The sequence below is a fragment of the Mirounga angustirostris genome, unplaced genomic scaffold (genome assembly GCF_029215605.1).
Source record: "Mirounga angustirostris isolate CCGP_5_RB_7025 unplaced genomic scaffold, mMirAng1.0.hap1 SCAF_14, whole genome shotgun sequence".
NCBI classification, from domain to species: domain Eukaryota; kingdom Metazoa; phylum Chordata; class Mammalia; order Carnivora; family Phocidae; genus Mirounga; species Mirounga angustirostris.
The window spans coordinates 8,756,425-8,777,204 of record NW_026991722.1 but is presented as its reverse complement, the minus strand read 5'-3'; the positions used below and the strand labels follow the sequence as shown (position 1 = coordinate 8,777,204).

Sequence of the window (20,780 nt, the reverse complement as noted above, 5' to 3'; positions counted from 1 at the left end):
TTGGCCTAATATTTCTTAATTTCTTTACAGTTCAGCAAAACATCATTTCTGTTTTATACCAGCTATTTAGAATCTTATCATTAGTATATAGTTTTAAGGGGTATTTAGATCATTATGCTGCCAGAAAGACAAAAATGTTTCATGATATATAGAATTTTAAAGTTAATAGAAGTGATAAACTATCCAAACCAAAAGACTCAATGTCATGTGCCTCAAATTAAACAGATTTAAGAGTAACTCCTAAGAGTTCCTTGCCTGGACTATAAAACAAACAAAAAATATGAACAGTTTCCTAAATACATCAAACAGAGTTATACAATTGTTTGATTATCAAGGGGGCAAAATAAAGGTTCAAGGTTGAGAAGTATATTGCAATGAATTAAATGGAAATGTTTCTTTGATTTTCTAAAGGAAAATTCTAGTTACTAAGTTACATTTGCTGGCATGTTAGATTTAGTAGATTAGAAACTAGAAATGATAGGGCTTGTATGAGGGTACTAATTAAACCACTGATCCAAAAGTTTAACAAGAGAGGTAGCTCTTTCTGTCAAGGAAGTGAGAGATATAACTCAAGGTGTTTGCATCTACAATCTAATAGTAGAAACACAACTTTATGATAGTTTGATGTACTTGGGGATCTTGAGATAATCGACATTTTTCTCTATTATACCTGTCTTAGCGTATTTCTTTTAATTAATGACAAAAGTTACAGGTCACTGGGTCCAAAGTTACTATTTGCCAGCAAAGGGATTTTCTTGATCAGTATACCAAATAAAACATCATCTGGTTTTATCTAAGTGTTGTCATTTAATTTTCATCAACGATTTACTCTTGATGAGTTCACATTGAGTATCTACAAATTTTGTATGAATCTGATTTCCAAGAATGCCTTCCTTTATCTCTGAGAATCTTGTATTTATAGTTGAGTAGCTGCCATCATTTGGTGTGAGATGTGCCATTTTAGTTGGCTATCTCACCAGGTGTGACCAGAGATGAACAGAATTTTGGATATTATCAGGCCAAATCCTTTAAAAAAATAAGCAAAAAACCAAAAAAGACCAATGCACAGTATTTGTGAAACTTTCCCCAAAGTCATTTAATTAAGATATGTTTATGTTACCAAAAAAACCCTATCAAAATTCCTGATGTATCACTGATTGAACAAATCATAGTGTTTACTGTAAACCTGGTACTTATCACCAGTGTGCTGGAAACTGAGGCTAAAAGGTGAATAAGGCATGGGAACTGCTCTGAAGGAATTCACAGAGTTGGGGGAGTATAACGATAAAGAAATAGTTAAGACTTTTGGTCAAAATAATTTCTTATAATAGCTTTCAATGCATCCTTTCCAAATTTATCACTGCAAAGATGGAAAAGGGGAAAACTTAAACACCAGAACAAAACAAGAACTGAGAAAACCTTGTGCCAGAATTTTGAAGAATTGTAGACAATTATAAGGCAAACAGGATGGGTATGTGAAAAAGTATTCATCATTATCTGAATTATCCTAAATTTTGATAGAGGTGATTCTGAATAATAGCACAAAGATACTTTATGTGTTCCTTTTTAATGACATATACCAACCACCTAGAGAACTGGACTTTCACTCTCAAGTGTGTTTCCATGAAGTTGACAGATGTTCCTAAATACCTGGCTTTCACCCCCCTTTGTTCACCCCCTGGTAAACAAAGAATGCAAATGCCAAAAATTTACTCTAGCAGGAAATTTTTGTGCACACACATGTGTTTGCATCTTTATATAGGTGTGTGGGCTGGCAGTGTAGCAGAAAATTAGGAAAAGTACAGTTCTCTTCCAAAAAGAATTACAGGGAAGTATGATGACAGGAAACCTAGCTGTGCATGCTGGGAATTCTACCATTTTTACGTACTATGTGGGTGGATTGCATAACACAATTTAAAAGTATAAAGAATAATAAGTTATTTACGTTTTAAAACTGTATTTTTAAATGTGTATTTTCATGGCACTTTAATAACATATCACATAGTGGCACAATAATACCTGAACATATTTTATAAATGAATATGTGTACTTTTATATTATGGGTTTATACTGAATATAATTTGCCGATGATTGCATAATCAAAAATGTTTGGAGATTCCTAAGTAGAGAAGCAGAAAATCATGCAGTGAGGGAGGGAAAAAGGCAGATAAGTTATATCAGTAATCCGGGATGCCTGGGTGGCTCAGTCGGTTAAGCGGCTGCCTTTGGCCTGGGTCATGATCCCAGTGTCCTGGGATCGAGTCCCACATCGGGCTCCTTGCTCAGCAAGGAGCCTGCTTCTCTCTCTCTCTCCCTCTGCTTGTGCTCTCTCTGTCAAATAAATAAAATCTTTAAAAAAAAAAAAAGACCAAAAAAAAGTTGTATCAGTAATTCTACAGGATTTATAAGGATTAAAGGGAGCTCTGATAACAGACAAACTTGCTGCCTCTCACAAAGGCTATTGTTTTGTTATAAAACAGCTTTATTGAGATATAATTCACATGACCTACAGTTCATCCATTTAAAGTATATAATTTGGTGGCTTTAGTGTATTCACAGAGCTGTGCAACCATCATCACAATCAGTTTTAGAACATTATTATCGCCCAAGATGAAAGAAAACCAAGAAAGAACCCTGCAGACTTTAGCCGTCACTTCCCGTTTCCCCTCAACTTTAACAGTACACAAACAATAATCTATTTTCTGTCTTTCTATATTATCTCATCCTGCACATTTCATATAAATGGAATCATAGAACAGGTTGTCTTTTTCTGGCTTCTTTTACTTAGTATAACATTTTCAAGATTCCTCAGTGTTATAGCATGTATCAGTACTCCATTCTCTTTTTCACTGCCAAATAATATTCCAATGTATAGATATACCGCATTTATCAATCAATGGGTATTGGGTTTTCCTCCCATGTTTTGACTATTATAAGCATTTGAGTACAAGTTTTTATGTGGATGTAAGATTTTATTTCGATTGCATCTACAGCCAGGAGTGGAATCAATCACTGGGTCACATGGAAACTCTATGTCTAACATTTTGAGGAACTACCAGACTGTTTTCCAAGGCAGCTGCACCATTTTTTATTCATACCAGCAATAGGTTAGGATCTATTTCTTCCATGTTCTTCATCAACACTTGTTATTATACGTCTTTTTTATTTTAGCCATCCTAATGGATAAAAGTAATATTGCATTGTGGCTTCAGTTTGCATTTCCTAATGACTAAGATGCTGAACATCTTTTCATCTGTTAGCCATTTGTATATTTCTTTTGAAGATATGTGTATTCAAGTCCTTTGCATATTTATAAATTGGGTTGTTTATCTTTTCGTTGTTGACTTGTAAGGGTTCTTTATATATTCTGGATACTAGGCCATTATCACATATGTGATTTGCAAACATTTTGTCTCATACTGTCTTTTCATTTTCTTCATAGTTTTCTTTCATGCATACAAAAGTTTTAAATCCTGATTAAGTTAAATTTATTTATTTTTTGTTGTTGTTGCTTGTGCTTTTGGTGTCACATTCAAGAAACCACTGCCAATGGGGCACCTCACTGGCTCAGTTGGTCAAGTGTCTGCCTCTTGATTTCGGCTTAGGTCATGATCTCAGAGTTGTGAGGTTGAGCCCCGTGTCGGGCTCTGTGCTGGTTGTAGAGCCTACTTAAGATTCTCTCTCTCCCTCTCCCCTTGTCCCTTCGTCCTCTTGTTCTCGCTCTCTCTCTAAAATAATAAAAATAAATAAATTAAATAAAAATTTAAAAAAGAAACCATTGCCAAGATCCAGGTCCTTATGTTTACTTCTAAGGTTTTATAGTTTTAACTCTCAAATTTAGATCTTTGTGTGTGTGTGTGGTGTGAGGTAAAGTTTCAGTGGCGTATGGAATCCAGTTATCCCAGCACCATTGGTTGAACAGACTGTTTTTTTCTCCATTTAATTATCTTAGCAATCTTGTTGAAAATCAGTTGGCCATAGATGTATAGGTTTATTTCCTTCCATTGATCTGTAGGTTTATTCGTATACCTTACTGTTTTTATAGGGGTGGCTTTGTAATAAATTTTCAAATTGGGAAGTGTACATCCTCCAATTTGTTGTTCTTTTTCCTGAAAAAGAAGTAATGCTGATTATTTGGCTGTTTGGGTACTTTGCAATTACATATGAATTTTAAAGTTGGATTTTCCATTTCCACGAGAAAAGGCTGTTGTGATTTTGATAGTCCCTGCATTGAATTCAGTAGAGTTTGGGGAAGTATTGCCATTTAACAATATTAAGTCTTCTAATCTTTGAGAATAGGATGCCTTTATTTATTTCTGTATTTGTCATATCTCTCAGCAATGTTTTGCAGTTTTCAGTGTACAACACTTGCACTTTCTTGTGTAAATTTATTACTAGGTATTTTATTCTTTGGGGAAGTATTGTAATTGGAATTGTTATGTTTTTAATATCCTTTCATACTGTTTGTTGATCGTGTACAGAAATACAACCGATCCTTGTGTTGTTCTTGTAATCAACAATTTTGCAGAATTTGTTTATGGGCTCTAACAGATTTTATATGGAGTCTTTAGGGTTTTCTTCATATGAGATCATTCCACCTGTGAATAGAGATAGTTTGTATCCAGTTCAGATGCCTTTAAATCTTTTTCTTGCCTAATTACTCTGGTTAGGACTTCCAGTAAAATGTCGAATAGAAGTAATGTGAAAGTGGGCATCCTTTCTTTTTTGACATATTAGAGAGTTGAAAAAGGTTTCAGTGTTTTATAATTGAGTTTTATATTAGCTGTGGGTTTTTCATGTATACCTTTTATCATGTTGAGGACATTCCTTTCTACTTCTGGTTTACTGAGTATGTCTATCAGCAGGTTGTCAGATTTTGAAAACTGCTTTTTCTTTATCTATTGACATGATCTCTTGTGTTTTTTCCCTTCCTTCTATTATAGTTTTGGGTTACATTGATTTTTATATGTTGAAACACCTTTGCATTCCTGGAATATATCCCACTTCTTCATGGTATATTATCCTATTAATATGCTATTATAGTCTATTTTCTATAATTTTGTGGAGCGTTTTTACAACCATATTTATAAAGGATGTTGGTCTGTAGTTTTCATGTGATGTCTTTGGTTTTGGTAGCAGGATAATGCTGCCCTCACTGAATCAGGAAGTTTACCTCCTATTCTATTTTTGGGAGAGTTTGAGAAGGATTAGTATTAATAATTTATTTATTTAGGATTCAGTAGTTAAGCTATCTTCTGGTCATGGGTTTTACATTTGAGATTACTCATTTTTCTTTACTTGTTACAGGTCTATGAGATTTTCCATTGACTCTTGAGTCAGTTTTGGTAGTTTCTACATTTCTAGGAATCTGTCCATTTCATCTAGGTTATCTATTTTTTGGCATACAGTTGTTCATACTATTCTGTTATAATCTCTTTTTATTTCTGTAACATTGGTAGACATGTCCCTACTTCCATTTCTATTTTATCAATACAATTCTTGTCTTTCCCCTTCTCATTATTCTACTTAAAGACTTCCAGTTTTGTTAATCTTTTAAGGAAAAAAAAAACTGGTTTTGTTGATGCTCTGTATTGTTTTTTCATTCTCTATATGTTTATCTCTGCTCAAATCTTAGTTTCTTCTTTCTGCTAGTTTTAGGTTTAGTTTTTTTAAATATGGTTTCTTAAGGAATAAAATTAATTTATTGATTTGAGCCAGAGGGTTACTTTGTTTCAGAGGATTTTCTCCTGGTAAAGTATATGGTTGCTCTAAACCTGTGCTTACCTTGCAGAGTTCAGTAGGTAGTTTCTGACAGTTTTAGCAAGTTTGCAATTTCTGAGCTCCAGAGTTGCCTGTCCCACTGTTTTAGCTGATGTTCTTTGGTTCAGAAACATTTTGCATTCATGTGGAATGAACATAGCTCTTATCATGGGTCTATGTTATGGGTCTTGCCAGAGGTCTATGTTAACTTTTCCATCCTCTGTCATGATAAGGTCTAAAAGGACCTAGGCACTGTTAGAACAATGACATAATGCTAATCACACTAGATGAGGAAGAAGTGACTAGTATGTTGATGGCTTTGCTATGGGGCATGCCCTACCAAGGGTGAAGGAAAAACTCTACCACATTAGTAAAATTTTAGGCATACAGGATAATACATTCAGGTTAGCATATCTTGCATCTCCCACCATGATAAAGGAAGCATAACTGAACTTTTTGTCATTTGTAGTAATTAGCTAGCAATGTTGTGAATGGTACATAACAAGATTATTTATTTGTTCATGGGGATTATGGAGAATAGTCTTATTTGTGCTTTTTATAATTTTCTGATCTCTTAAGAATAAGTATTTATTATGTTTTAGGTATTATTTTTTAACAGAAACATTTAAATTCTCATAAAATTGATAAGAATGAGTGGGTAGACAGAAAAAATTTGGACATGTAATTTTTCCCTTGCTGAAGTCAAGATTCTTTATCTGTAAAATAATGATTTGATTATATTAGTTGTTTTCCAAAGTGCTCCTTAGAGTCTGGGGAGTCTGTGGATGACCTCCAAGGGCTATTGTTGGAGGAAATTAGATGGGAAGAGAGTTTCCAAGCAGGCAGTTTTCCAAGTCCTCCTCCAAGAATTAATGGGAAAAGTTCCACTTTTGATATACATGACTTCTGTGTAATATATATGTGTTTTTTTTATTTTTAAGAGAATGTACTCCATTACTTTAAAAACATTTTGAAAGCTAATATGAAAAATAATTTCTTAAGTTATTTGACTATATGCTGTCAAAATATTGAAATATTATTATTTTGTTATTTTTCAAATTACCTAGAACATCATCTGAGCTTGTCCTGAACAGTAATTTGGGGAATAAATGGAAGACAAAAGGATTGGGTTAAGTGTATTTTAAAACTTTTAATAATAGCATATATTCCTGAGCCCTTGTAGATTATTCTAATTAAAGTGATAATATGCATTAGTTTCAAGTTTTAAGATCTCAGAGATATTATAAATCGGATACTTATAATTAAGATGATTGTCATTGAGGTATTTTTCAAGGTTTCTAGAAATCAACAGGGAAATTGTAAATACAAAAGCTCCTTATTATAGTTGTCTTGTGTTAATTTCTATCATTTAACTGGAAATGTAAATTTTCACTAGTTTGAACCAATAAGAATGCAGTTTTTTCCTCCAAATTTTTATTTAAATTCTAATTCATTAACATATAGTGTAATATTGGCTTTAGGAGTAGAATTTAGTGATTCATCACTTACATATAACACCCAGTGCTCATCGTAACAAGTGAAGAATGCAATTTCTATCTGAAGGAAAAAAAGTAGTCCTATTGTTATACTATACATTATTGTCATTGAATTTTGGGGGAAATATGTTTAATAATATAGGCCTAATTTTAACATACTTTTTATATATCTAGGATTTAGGTAAAATTATACTTTTTTCTTTGGATCATTACAAAAAAAGTTTCCATTTTTATTGATTTGGAACATTTTAAAATTCATGAAAAACTCAACATACACATATTTGTGACCTTATTGTGTAGGAAAATCCAAAATAAGATTGCCTTTCAAAAATATATTTTTTAAAAAATATGAGCCTCGATTCCTTTTCTTTCTTCCTTCCCATAGTTTTTTGAAGTCAGAAGACATTATGCCTGGGTAATGGAAGATATATAATGAAAACATTAGGGCCTTTATTTAATTAGCTAATGGTAATATATATTTTATTTTTCTCTAAATTAAATGGATGTTTTGTACATCTTTTGCTTTTGCAAAATTTCAACTCTCTTTCAATAGTTGGACATAAAAGAGATTTGAATTCATCAATTTCAGTTAACCAGAATTGAACAAAATCCTGCAGGACATGTACTCCTTTTAAGTGTTTAGAATAAAAAGAATATCATTCATTTTTTCATATTGTATAATTCAATCTATATTATTATTATTATTATTATTGTTATTATTGTTACTATTATTATTACACCTGCCATTTATTTAGTGCTTACAGTATGCCAGACTCAGGATTTTATTTTGCAAATTCAAAATAATCCTTATGACAACATATTGGCCAGTTTTTGCAGATGAAGTGATGCTTAGGGGAGGTTGGTGAATTGGGTACATCTGTTTACCCAGCAGACCTGGCCATGAAAGGACCCATGATGAGAGACTTGTGAGGGAGATAAAGCCTGTTTTTGGAAAGGATTTCCTACTGTGGTATGTGGAGGAGAGCAGGTGAGCAAACTCTAGATATGCACAATCTTTAAAAAATGTATTTCATTTTTCAGTGGATTCTTTAATATGTTTCACTAGCAGTGGGGTCTCTATCCTTTATTATTCAGTGGCTTTTTGTAGTCTTGAATTTTCCTGAAACTTTGTTCTACTTCTCTCCCTGCCTGGGTGTGCATGCTAGGAACTCTCCTCAGGGAGATTATCTACTTTATTTAATAGCATTTCTTCCACTAAGTGCATGGACCTAGAAGGAGTGATGCTCAGTGAATTAATTCAGTCAGAGAAAGACAAATAACATTTGATGTAACTCATAGGTGGAATTTAAGAAACCAAAAAAACAAAGGGAAAAAAATGAGAGAAACAAACAAACAAAAACAGACTCTTAACTATAGAGAACAAACAGATGGTTGCCAGAGGGAAGGGGGGTGGGAGATGGGGGGGGAATAGATAAAGGGGATTAAAAGTACACTTACCGTGATGATCACCGAGAAGTGTATAGAATTGTTGAATCATTATATTGTATACCTGAAACTAATATAACACTGTATGTTAATTATACTTAATAAAAAATTTTTAAGGCATTTCTTCAGGCACTTTTCTGTCTTTAAGCAGCTGTTGTGTGTGTGAGAAGGAGAAACTAGGTCCCAGTGCCCTGTGGTCAGGCAGGTAGCCCAGTCATGATCTTGGTGATAAATACATCAGTTTGGGTTTATGCTGCTCTTGGATTCTCCCCAGACACTGTGGCAAGATTGACTTTTACCTTGTGGCAGCTTTCTCTTTTGGATGTTGTGTTTTGTGGTTTCCCCCACATTCGTTTCCCTGTTATCAGATCCAATATGCTTTTGATGTTTAGAACTTTCCAAAAATGTCTTGTCTGATATAAGCCCTCTTTCTTGATTTCAGCACTGTTGGATGGGTTTATTTTTAATTCAACAACAGCCACATTTTTGTCATGTCAGTGGGATACAGCGTGTGAGGAGAGGAAAACATGTATTTGGAGTCCATTATATTAAAGTCTGCTGATACCATAAATGAGTTTTATGAAGTATTTCATCTCAGGCTTTAAAACTGATACTCAAGACTATGCTTCATGTTTTGCTCTTTCTTGAAAAGAAATTTTATAACTATACTAATGGTGCCTTGATCATTGTGTTTTTTTCTACTATCTCATAGGATTTCTTTCATTTTTGAATAGCTTTGGTTTATCTCCAATATACTCTGTTTTAAATATTTATTAAGAGATTTCAAGCCTGGTTAATAGTGTGATAATAATGCATGTTACAAAAAGATTAAGGTTGATCGAATATAGTACTTTAAAAATTCATGCCTCATAATTATAAGAGACTTGATGTTTTCATTAGAATGTTTTGCCACTTATAGAGATCCTTATAACATAAGTGTTAATTTTCTACACATATGTATGTTTATATTTCCCAGATTTTCCTTCAGTGACATTAAGTATATGGTCTAACATACGAAACATACTGGGCATAAGAACAAACCATATTTCTTAAGACTTGACTCACAGTTTCTTTAAAACAGTAGATTGGGGACGCCTAGGTGGCTCAGTCAGTTAAGCAGCTGCCTTTGGCCTGGGTCATGATCCCAGGGTCCTGGGATCAAGTCCCACATCGGGCTCCTTGCTTAGCAGGGACCCTGCTTCTCTCTCTCTCTCCCTCTGCTTGTCCTCCCTCTGTCAAATAAATAAAATCTTTAAAAAATAAAAATAAAAAAAATAAAACAGTAGATTGTGCTAGGAAGTGTTACTGTTTTGGTAGTTCTTTGTTGCATTTTGATCATAGCTGGGATTTATTACCAAGAAATGGAAATACCTTACAATATAAGGAAATAACTTTTTTTTTCCTTTCAGAGTGCAGGTAATTCTTTTTTACAAGAATTTGAAAGGACAGATTAACAAAAACAATGAATTTTGGAAATAGTTAAAGGAAACTTAATGTTATGTGGAGAAAATGTATTCATAAACCTTAGCAAATAGTTTACTGTTTCCCAGAATATTTATTAACATTAATCAGAACAATTATGCTTTGAGGAGGATTAGTTTTGTCTTGAATGAGATGCTTTAGCAAGGTTGTCCAATGATTATAGTTTAAGGATTCAGAAATTAAATAGATTTTCTAAATCAATTTAGTAAAATTAATTTTTCTCTGTGTGGATTATCTTTCCTCCATTTGGTCAACAAGTTAAATTATAATTTAACATAGTTCCTGAGTAGAAAAAGTACTTTCCATTCATACAGTGACTGTTTAGTTGTGTTCTTTTGAGGAAAATACAAGATGTTTGGTCTTACCAGTTTAGATGTATCAAGGAGAAGAATTTTTGTTTCTTTGTACATAGTATTTCTCAAGCTGAATTAACTAAGAAGCGTTAATTATAATACTATAAAACTGAGTTAGAAATGGGTTTCCTATGTTACACATGGGTTTTGTAACATTTCTGTTTTCATCTCTTATGCATTTTGTACCCTAATGCATACAGACTACATGAGTGACTGTGTTTGACATGTGTGAGTAGAGTGGTAGTGTGTGTGTGTGTGTGTGTGTGTGTGTGTGTGTAGGAGTGGTGGGGGGGGGTAGATATTAAGGCACTCAAGTTTTAGTAAGATAAGCCTTTGAGGTTATCTAGTCTAATTTCTTGACTATATGTATATGAGGAAAACAAGGCTTGGGAGGTGGGGTCCCTTTCTCCAAGGCCACAGCTGACAGCTGGTTTCTAGCAGAACTGAGCTATGTCTTAGTCTCACCTTCCACTACTCCATCATTCTAAACAATGGATCTCAACTTGATAGCAGTTTTGCCCCTCAGGGAATGTTTGGCAGTGTCTGGAAACGTTTTTGGTTCCAAATGTCAATAGTGCTGAGCTTGAAAAATCCTTCCAAAACATGAAGTACATCACAAACCAAGGAAAGAACAGTTAACATTTACTTCTGCTATGAGTTTGATCAAAATCCAGTGACTAATTTTTAATCCTTATTATGTCATATATATATATTTTTTCCGTATATAAGAAGAAAGTATTTGTCTCTGGGCCATTTTCTCATAAGTAGGTATTCCCAAGGAGAGTTCCTGAAATGTCAGTTGCAAAGATTAAATTCATTATAATTTCACAATCTCACAAAGATGATTTTTTTATATGCTTATTATAAGCCTAGGTAATAAGTCTAGTTGGCTTTGTCAGAGCCTAATAAGTGTTGGTGCCGGAACAAAATCACAACTGCAAAGTGACTACTTAGAGAGGTAGCAAAATAAGTCATGACATCAGACTAGGCCATGCTGACATTTGCTTAGTGTTTGCATTTAGAATATAAAAATTTGCTTTAAATCTATTTTCTAGATGTTGTAGTGAGGCCAACATAACTACTTTCTAAAATAATTCCTACTAATGATAGCTTTAATTTATTAGTGTTAACTACTCTTTTAAGCACTTTATTTCCATTACCTTCTTACCCTTAGAATCCACCTATAGGTTATACCATCCATTTTACAATCATGGGACTGAGGCTCAGAGAGGGAGCTCCTCAAGCACACCCAACTGATGCTCAAACCCACATCCATCTGTGATTAGGATATCTTCTTTTTAAAGGTATATTAAGGGGCACCTGGGTGGCTCAGGTGGTTAAGCATCTGCCTTTGGCTCAGGTCATGATCCCAGGGTCCTGGGATTGAGCCCCACATCGGGCTCCCTGTTCGGCAGGGAGCCTGCTTCTCCGTCTCCCTCTGCTGTTCCCCCTGTTTGTGCTCTCTTGCTCTGTCAAATAAAAAAAAAAAAATAAAGGTATAGTAAGTGTAGATCAAATTTATTTTTCTTTTTTTTAAAAAGATTTATTTTTATTTATTTTAGAGAGAGAAAGAGAGCACGCATGTCCATGTGAGTGGGGAGGGGGGCAGAGGGAGAGGGAGAGAGAGAAGCAGATTCCCTGCTGAGCAAGGAGCCCAGTGCAGGGCTCAATCCCAGGACCCCTGAGATCAGGACCTGAGCCAAAGTCAAGAGTCACCGTTTAACTGACTGAGTCACCCAGGTATCCCTCAGATTTATTTTTCTTACAATTTTTTCTTAACCTTTTCTGTAACTGACAAAATACAAATAAAGTTGGCTTTGTGTTACAAATCAGACATTGTCATAGAAAATAGACATTGTGTTTGTAAAGAAAGTCTGGACTTTGCATGACAATAGTTCCTATTACTAAAACAGTGAGAGGGAAGAAAACATTTTCTGAAATGCTGCAATAAGATTCATATATGAACACTCATATTTATGTGGCTGATGTGTGTGGATAGACACAGGGTAGTTTAATAAAAGATGGTGGCTTCCCACCTGGTCTGTCTTGATTAATGAAGAGCTTATTTGTAAAATCACAGTGGACTCCGTGATTTCGTGCATATGCGTTTCTAATCTATGGTTTCAAATCACCTAGTGCCTTTCAGTCAGAACTAAACTGGCTTCCTTGCAAGACATTTCCAGTTACTTTGACAGTTCCTATGCTTTTGAATAATTCTACAAATATTGTTCAAGCCATTAAAATTTTAGCAATTAAGATGGGTACAGCTGAATTCAAGTAGTGACTAAGGTCCATAGAAAATCTTCTCTGTTTGTCTTACTTTTCAGTATTTCTCTATCCTACTTTGTCATTGAGAGGCACATATGTATGATGTTGTCACTATTAATTCTTTCAATGTATAAAAGTAGGAAAAAACCCCAATAGTAGGAGAAATTTAAAAGTCACCATATACTTACTGTTTTAGAAGTGTATCTTTCAGATTTATTTTTGTTTCCTTCATTTCTTTCACAGAACATACATTCATCCATCATTTATGCATTTGTACCTTCACTCACGTATCCATTTATTTGCTTACCTGCCAAAAATTTGAAGACAAATACAATATTATGTCCTTAAAAAACTTACAGTTCTCTGAGGAAAGTACTGCATATTGCAGTACTAAGTACATGCATATTGCCTTTGATTGTAGAATTAACTTTATGTGGGATTCAGGAGAAGCCTCATAGAGATCGTGAGAAATAGCTCTGAAATTAGGTAAAGATTGCTGTAGGAGTTTTCAAGCTTAAGGTTTCTTCTGAATTCCCCCAATTGCTGATAGAGATCTGGAGTAAAATCAGTTTTGATTAATATATTCCCCATTGTTTCTCCAGTTAGATAGTGTTATAACTTTCTATGGGCCTGTAGTTCCCGATTTAATAATAAGGCCACAGGAGAAGACTGATGACAGTGACTTAACAAGGTAGGTTCTCTTTTCTCCCCATCAGCAAAAGCCTGCATGAGGCCAGTCATGGTCCTGGCTGCTTCTGCCATTCTCGATGTGGCTTTCATCTGAATTATGACTTCATGACCTCAAGATCAGTTCATGCTTCTTCATACCCGGCTTCCTATCCTTGTTCAAGGAAGGATAAAGAAAGAAGTGAAATGGAGAGGCATCCATATATTCAAAAATGCCTATCAGGCCTCCATTTCTGTTTTACTGCCAAAATTGTACCACATTGCTAAGTGTATCTGTAATGGGAGTCTTGGTAACATAGCTTTTTTTTTTTTTTTTTTAACTATAGGGAGGAAACAAATAATGCTAGGTAGGTAAAAGCAGACTTGACAGGGAGAACCTAATATATAAAATAAAATTGGAATCCACACCTACAAAAAATCAACTTTCACTGATGTGGGTTGAGTGCCGTAAGATATTGTGAACTTCCAAGAAATTATGAAAACTCCAAGGCTGAATTTTCTCCTCCTTTTTTTATATGCTCCCCTTGCTTGTTATGGGATATGGAGTATTAAGATAATGAAGATGCTTGTGCAATCTGTGTGTGTGTGTTTAAGCCACTCTGTGTGTATGTGTGTGTGTGTGTGTTGTGTTTAAGCCAGGTTGGCAATGTACCATGCGAACTGAGATGGAGACTTGGATAACTTTGCTTCCATTATGCTGGTAGGTCCTGTCAGTCAACAAAGCACTTGTGAGCCAGACTTGGTAATAAGCACAAAGCAAGGTCCTACTCTGCTTTCTTACCCCAAGAGAGGAGAGGTTGTGTGGGGAAATGAGCCTTCACTCAACCAAGCTTTAAATGAGAAGATGCTTTACATATATAGTTAGATTTTACTGATTTACTAGTAGTTTATAAACTTGAGAGTAAAACCTGATGTGGAGAAACAAAAATCTGATTGGTGTGGGTTCAAAAGAGAGGGAAGCAGATGAAATGGAGACAGAAATGAACAATTCTTCCAGGTTTTACTCTAAGAGTAGTCACTGTGTGTCAGGGGTGGAGTGGTATAGGGTCTTGGGAATAATAAAAAGGTTTCTAGCTTGACAGACTGTATGAGTGGCAGCATCATTATTTAAGATTGAGAATACAAGACACAGGAGAGGTTTGGAAGAAATATAAGAGATTTACTCTTTGGGAATTACTGAGGGATTTAAATGGCTCCTAATGCCCATTCTCATTAGACTGTTAGACATCCAGATCTCAAGCTTGATAAACTATTATGGACTGATCTATGTATTTGGGAAGTATATGTATATTAGTGCATTTTCTAGGGCTACCATAACAAATTAGCACAAAGTTGGTGGCTTAAAGCAATAGATATTTATTATCTCACAGTTCTGGATGATAAAAGTACAAAACCAAGGTGTCAGCAAAGCCATACTCTCTCTAAAGGTTCTAGGGGAGGGTCCTTCCTTGCCTCTTTCCAGATTCTGGTGGTTGCCAACAATCCTCAGCTTGTAGAAGCATCACTCCAATCTCTGCCAATGTCTTCTCATGGAATTTGCCCCTGAGTGCCTGTATCTAAATTTTCCTCTCTTTGTAAGGACACCAGTCATTCATTGGACTAGGGCCCACCCTCATTCATTTGACCTCATTTTAGGTTGATTACATCTGCAAAGACCCTATTTCCAAATAAGGTCACGTTCACAGGGGCCTGGGGAGAGGACTTCAACATATCTTTTCAGAGGACACAGTTCACCCCACAATGATATGTGTGGCAAAAGAAGCCATAAAAATAGATGTGATCACCCAGGCAGAGGATGTGGAGTGAGACTAGGACCAGTGGTAATCCCTTGGAAGTACTCCACCTTAAAAGGAAAGTAAACTAATAAAGGGGGCGGGGGAGGTGTATAAAGACATGGTATAGTCAACAGAACAGAAAAAGTAATCCAGAAAAGTTTCATTTTGGCAAATGTAAAGAAGATTTGATAAGAGGTTTAAAAATCTTTAAAGATTTCAAGTAGCGTGAGTACTAGGAATAGACCACTGTAACTCTTGCTAAATATGGGGAGGAACAAGTTTGGGAACAGGTGAATAATTTAGGACACTACAGCAATCCAGACAGATTATGATGGCTGCCTGAACCAGGGTGTGGCGGTGGAAAGGAGAGGACTGGGCATTTTACTGAAGTAAAGTCAAAAGGAACTGGTGCTGGACTGGATATAGAATAGAAGGAGTCAGAGATGACTTCCAGGGTTTTTCTTTAGCAAACTGTAAGACTGACTGATAAACAATGCAGTGAGTCCATGGAGAGAAGATTTCAGTTTCAAATATGTTGATGACATATCTGTCAAATTTTTTAGTGATGGGGTCTACTGTGCTGATGCATGTAAGTGTCAGAGACTCAAAAGAGGATTGAATCCAAATGTAGCTATTTGGAAGTTATCTGAAAAGAAAGATGACAATTCAGACCATGAGAATGGGTGACATATAGAGAGATAGTCGATTTACATGGGAATATACCTGATGTACACGGAGGGATGGGAGAGAAAAGCACCACCAAAGAGACTGGGGAGAGCCAGGGACAAAGGTCAAGAGGAAGACCAGGAGAGTGTTGTGCTAAGATAGAGAAGAGAGTCTCCACTGATATGAGGAATTCTTAATCGCAGGAATCAAACTGAGGGTTGTTGGAGTGGGGGGTGGGGTGGGAGGGATGGGGTGACTGGGTGATAGACACTGGGGAGGGTATGTGCTCTGGTAAGCGCTGTGAATTGTGCAAGACTGTTGAATCTCAGATCTGTATCTCTGAAACAAATAATGCAATATATGTTAAGAAAAAAAAGAGAAGAAGAAGGTAGCGGGAGGGGAAGAATGAAGCGGGGGAAATCGGAGGGGTAGACGAACCATGAGAGACGATGGACTCTGAAAAACAAACAGGGTTCTAGAGGGGAGGGGGATGGGAGGATGGGTTAGCCTGGTGGTGGGTATTGAGGAGGGCACGTTCTGCATGGAGCACTGGGTGTTGTGCACAAACAATGAATCATGGAACACTTCATCTAAAACTAATGATGCAATGTATGGGGATTAACATAAGAATAAAAAAAAAAAAAAAAAGAGTCTCCATGTCCCCAGAGCTGTGAACAGCGGCATCAATGGCTGCAAAGACAAGTAGAATGAGAGCTTAGAGGAGTATATAAACTTTAGAAAAACCAAAATATGCATGTTGCGTGAGACCATGTGGGCGTGTGTGTGTGCAAGCATGTGTGTTTGCAGAGAGTCATTTTGGTGCATTAAAGGGAATATATGGCAAATTAAATGGGGTTTTTGGCTGGAAAGAAATCTTTCTTTTCTTTTCTTTTTTTTTTTTAAAGATTTTATTTATTTATTTGACAGAGAAAGAGATAGCGAGAGCAGGGGGAGTGGGAGAAGGAGAAGCAGGCTTCCTGCCAAGCAAGGAACCCGATGCGGGGCTCCATCCCAGGACCCTAGGATATGACCTGAGCTGAAGGCAGACGCCCAATGACTGAGCCACCCAGGCGCCCCTGGAAAGAAATCTTTCAATCACGTAACCATGAAATGGAGAGGAACGGTACCTACAAATGAAAATGACCGAATTGACAGGGAAATATACGGACGTAAATGAAATTGACTAAAGCCTTGACAATGTTTAAAATCCAATGGGGAGGAGCACCTGGGTGGCTCAGTGGGTTAAGCATCTGCCTTTGGCTCAGGCCATGATCCCGGGGTCCTGGGATCAAGCCCCGCATTGGGCTCCCTGCTCCACAGGAAGTCGCTTCTCCCTCTCCCACTCCCCCTGCTTGTGTTCCCTCTCTCGCTGTGTGTGTCTCTGTCAAATAAATAAATAAAATCTTTTAAAAAAATAAAATAAAATCCAGTGCTTAATTCCAGACAGAAGAGAGAGTTCAGAGGAAGAGGAGAGAGAATGGTGATTGAGCACATCTTCCCCCACCAAAAATGGGGAAAGGAAACCCAAGCTCAGAGGGTTAGTTCCCATTCTATGGGAGAATGGTCACCTCTCTGTTGCATTGGGAGGTAAGGGAGAGAGGATGCTGTTAAGTGAAAGTAGATGGCAAATATGTTATTCAGCTAAGAATGATCATCCGAATTAAGGAGGGAGGGAGAGTAAAATGACTTGGAGACGTTAACTCTAACTTTCAGATGCAGTGTTCATGCTGTTTATAAGGAACATGTTGATTGTGTTTCTTCTGCCCTCGCCTCTTTCTTTGGGCCTTCAGTCCTGGTCAACCAGAGAAGCTCTCCTTTATGTGGTCTGCCATCACCCCTTCATCAGAGCGCTTCCTGACAGCTGTGTCCTGTTACTGGAAGGCCACTCCCTCCCTCCCCCACCCCAGGGCCCAGTGAATTCTCCCTGGAGGGCTCTGGAGATGCAGCTCCCGATTCCTGCCACATGACTGAAATCCAGGGTTTCGACATACAGTTTTTGTATCATGATTTGCTTACTCAAATATTTTATTAAGTATTCTTTCTTTTTTTGGCAATCTAATAAAAATCACATTGGACCAATGATATGTCCTATTGTTCCTGTGATCTGTAGTATAATCTCTAAGTCTTGCAGATAGATACTTTATTAGTTTTTTTTTTTTTCACCATTTTAGTTTTTTCTATTACTGTTACAAGTTATACCTATTGCTCTTAAACGTTAAATGCTTGTGGATGAAGGGGTAGGTATTTTCTTCCTTTTTCACTCAGTACGTGCTTTCAAAGGGGTTAGGTAGAAAGCTTCGTATAGTGGTACTTAGTTAGGGAATGTTAAAGTGATTTCATTTTGGTTCACTCACTTGTGATCCAAAGAGGGTGTTGTGGTATTGGTTTTGATAAAACTTCACAACCAATGGGAATCTTTTTTGAGTTAGTGTGGAGTGGCCTTAATGCTGGAAACAATCCTGTTGGCCAGGACCCCAGAGCTATACAGATGAGAAAAGGATGCAGGGAATTCTGTTGTTTACACATGTGTCGGTTAGCACTGAGCAGCTAGAACAGTCCAGCAAGCCCAGAGGGTAAGATGCCTAATAACCTTATGGTTTTCTATCTAATTATTATATTTTCCTGCTGGAGCAGAGCATGTGGTATTCTCGGAGCAAAGAAAAAGACAGTTGCTTGTAAGATGCAGATCAAAACTACTGTAGGTCTGGGAAACAGGGATTTGGAGTTTCTTCTTAAAGTGGACTTGATTCCTACCCTCTTTCTTCCATCTTCCACTGTTGGTATTATTTATCCTGACAACTTACAATACTTTTCTTGTTTTTAAAAAATAACTATGCTAAGCAAAACTCAGGTAAGAATTTCAACTCTAAATTTAGACATTCATAGATTATGTTGATAGTAAAACTTTGTTTTGTAGTTCCAAATGAATACGAGTTAGTCAATGTGTTTGAAGTAATCTATATTCTTGGAGTTTTAAAAAAATATAAAACTGTTATGCATACCCTCTTATTTATGTCTCATGCATTCAGAGTTATTTTCATTTTGATGGATAGTCCTCATGCTGAATTCCTGTTATTGTTAACAGAAAAGTATACTTCAAACTTAGAACTAATACTGATTTCCTTATATAAGTTACCTGGGTAGTATGGAGGAAATAGGGACATGGAATCAAATAATAAAATCCTGTACATAAAGAAATAGATCTTTATATGGAAAGTAATGATAGAACTAAAGGGAAAAAAAGATCTCTGGAAACCATTGGGAAATATTTGTTAATGTTTTCCACAAAGATAAATTATAAAATGAATGTTGAGTGGGTAAGTCTATTGAATAGAAATATAATGAAGATATTATTTAAAAACAGATACATGTAAGTAACATATGCAATTGAAATACACAATGATATTTCTTGATATTCTCATTTATAGCAACATTAGTTTTCTGTTTTCTGAAATCATGCAAAAACACTTTTGCTAATACTTCTGTGGAATTGGGTATTGTTACAACTGTTGATTAAATGCCTTGTTTTTAGTCAATTTTTGTTGAATATCCTTGCATATATGTTAAATATTCCTGAATTCTGACTTTTATCCACATTTTCACATAAGCATTAGATTAAAAAGGAATCTTAAAAAGCTAGAGATACAATATCTGTGCAATTTTTCTGTGATTTTGCAATATTGATTTAATCAATCAATAAATCAATAAATCAATTTGCATGACAGTTAGAAAAATGCTTTATGTGAATTGCTTTTTTCCCCAAAGCTTAAAAAAATAGTTTTCTTGTAAAATGACAGATCATATAATGGTCTCTCTTTTGTATTCTTTATGTTTTTACTGGATTTAGTAATTGCTTGATCACTGGGATATAGCTTCCTGGTTCCTTGATCCAGTTGTGCCCTTGAAATTTATGAGGGTTTCCTCTAATTATTAGAGCCACAGATATAATGACAGTGATTCTTTAAACTTAAAAATGATGTAAGGACAACTTCTATTTGAAGAAATACCATTTCTCTTGGGCTGATACTGCAAGGTTAATTGAATTTTTCTATAATGGAAAAACCTTCAAAAATCCTCTTTTTAGCAAGATTTTAGAGAAGCCTTGAAAGAAAAGTCCAGCTTCCTGAGCTGAGTCTTGAAAAATCAGTGGAATTTAGATAGTTGTTGAAAAACAAAATACCATTCTATTTTGTAGTAGTAGTTGGAGCAAAGAGTTTTGAGGCATGAGTTAACATGAAGCAGGGAAGGTGAGGGAGGAGCCTCATTGGAGAAGAAAAGAAATGCATCGTTGTGAGTAGCAGGACAGAGTTGTGAAGCACAGAACACTGGATACCCTGAATAGACAGAGTAACTTTCTCCCTATATATTGTACAATGGGGGCAATTGCGAGTTTCTGAAGAAATGGGGAGTATTTATTCCTCTTTGCTTTGTCATCATCATCATCATCATCATCATCATCATCATCATCACCACACTACCAGCAAATAATAGCATTTCCTATGTGTAAGATAATTTACATACATATCTACAATTTTGATAGTTGGATAATAGAATGAACTTCATTTTACATATCTTCATTTTACACATGAAGAAATTTGATGTTCAGAAATGTTAAATGATTTCCCTAAAGCCACAGATATAGTAAGTTCTGGAGCAAAGATACCAAATAATGTCTTTCTGGCTCCAGAGCTATTTCCACTCTGCTCCACTGGTATTTTAGGAATGTGAGTCTGGCAGAAGTTAAGCAGAATGGTTTGGGATGGCGTTGGGGTAATAGAGTACAGGGAAGAGGCAGTGAGACAACATTGTAAACCTGAGGTAATCCCAGTTCTCTCAGGTGGTCCACT

General features: G+C 35.8%; 1 protein-coding gene across 7 annotated transcripts in view; it reads left to right on the top strand.

Moving 5' to 3' along the window:
* CCDC102B (coiled-coil domain containing 102B) overlaps positions 1 to 20,780 on the top strand; it is a 198,220-nt gene that overhangs the window by 34,597 nt on the left and 142,843 nt on the right. For 6 of the 7 annotated variants that reach the window (XR_010407357.1, XM_064578039.1, XM_045886572.2 and 3 more), the window contains exon 1: positions 18,017 to 18,506. The exons of the other annotated variant lie outside the window; for it this stretch is intronic. Coding sequence is in view for 5 of the 6 variants with exons in the window: in XM_064578039.1 (XP_064434109.1) it covers positions 18,433 to 18,506 (74 nt within the window). In the remaining variant the exon portion in view is untranslated. Of the gene's footprint in view, positions 1 to 18,016; positions 18,507 to 20,780 lie in introns of those variants that run through there. 7 annotated transcript variants of the gene reach the window in all.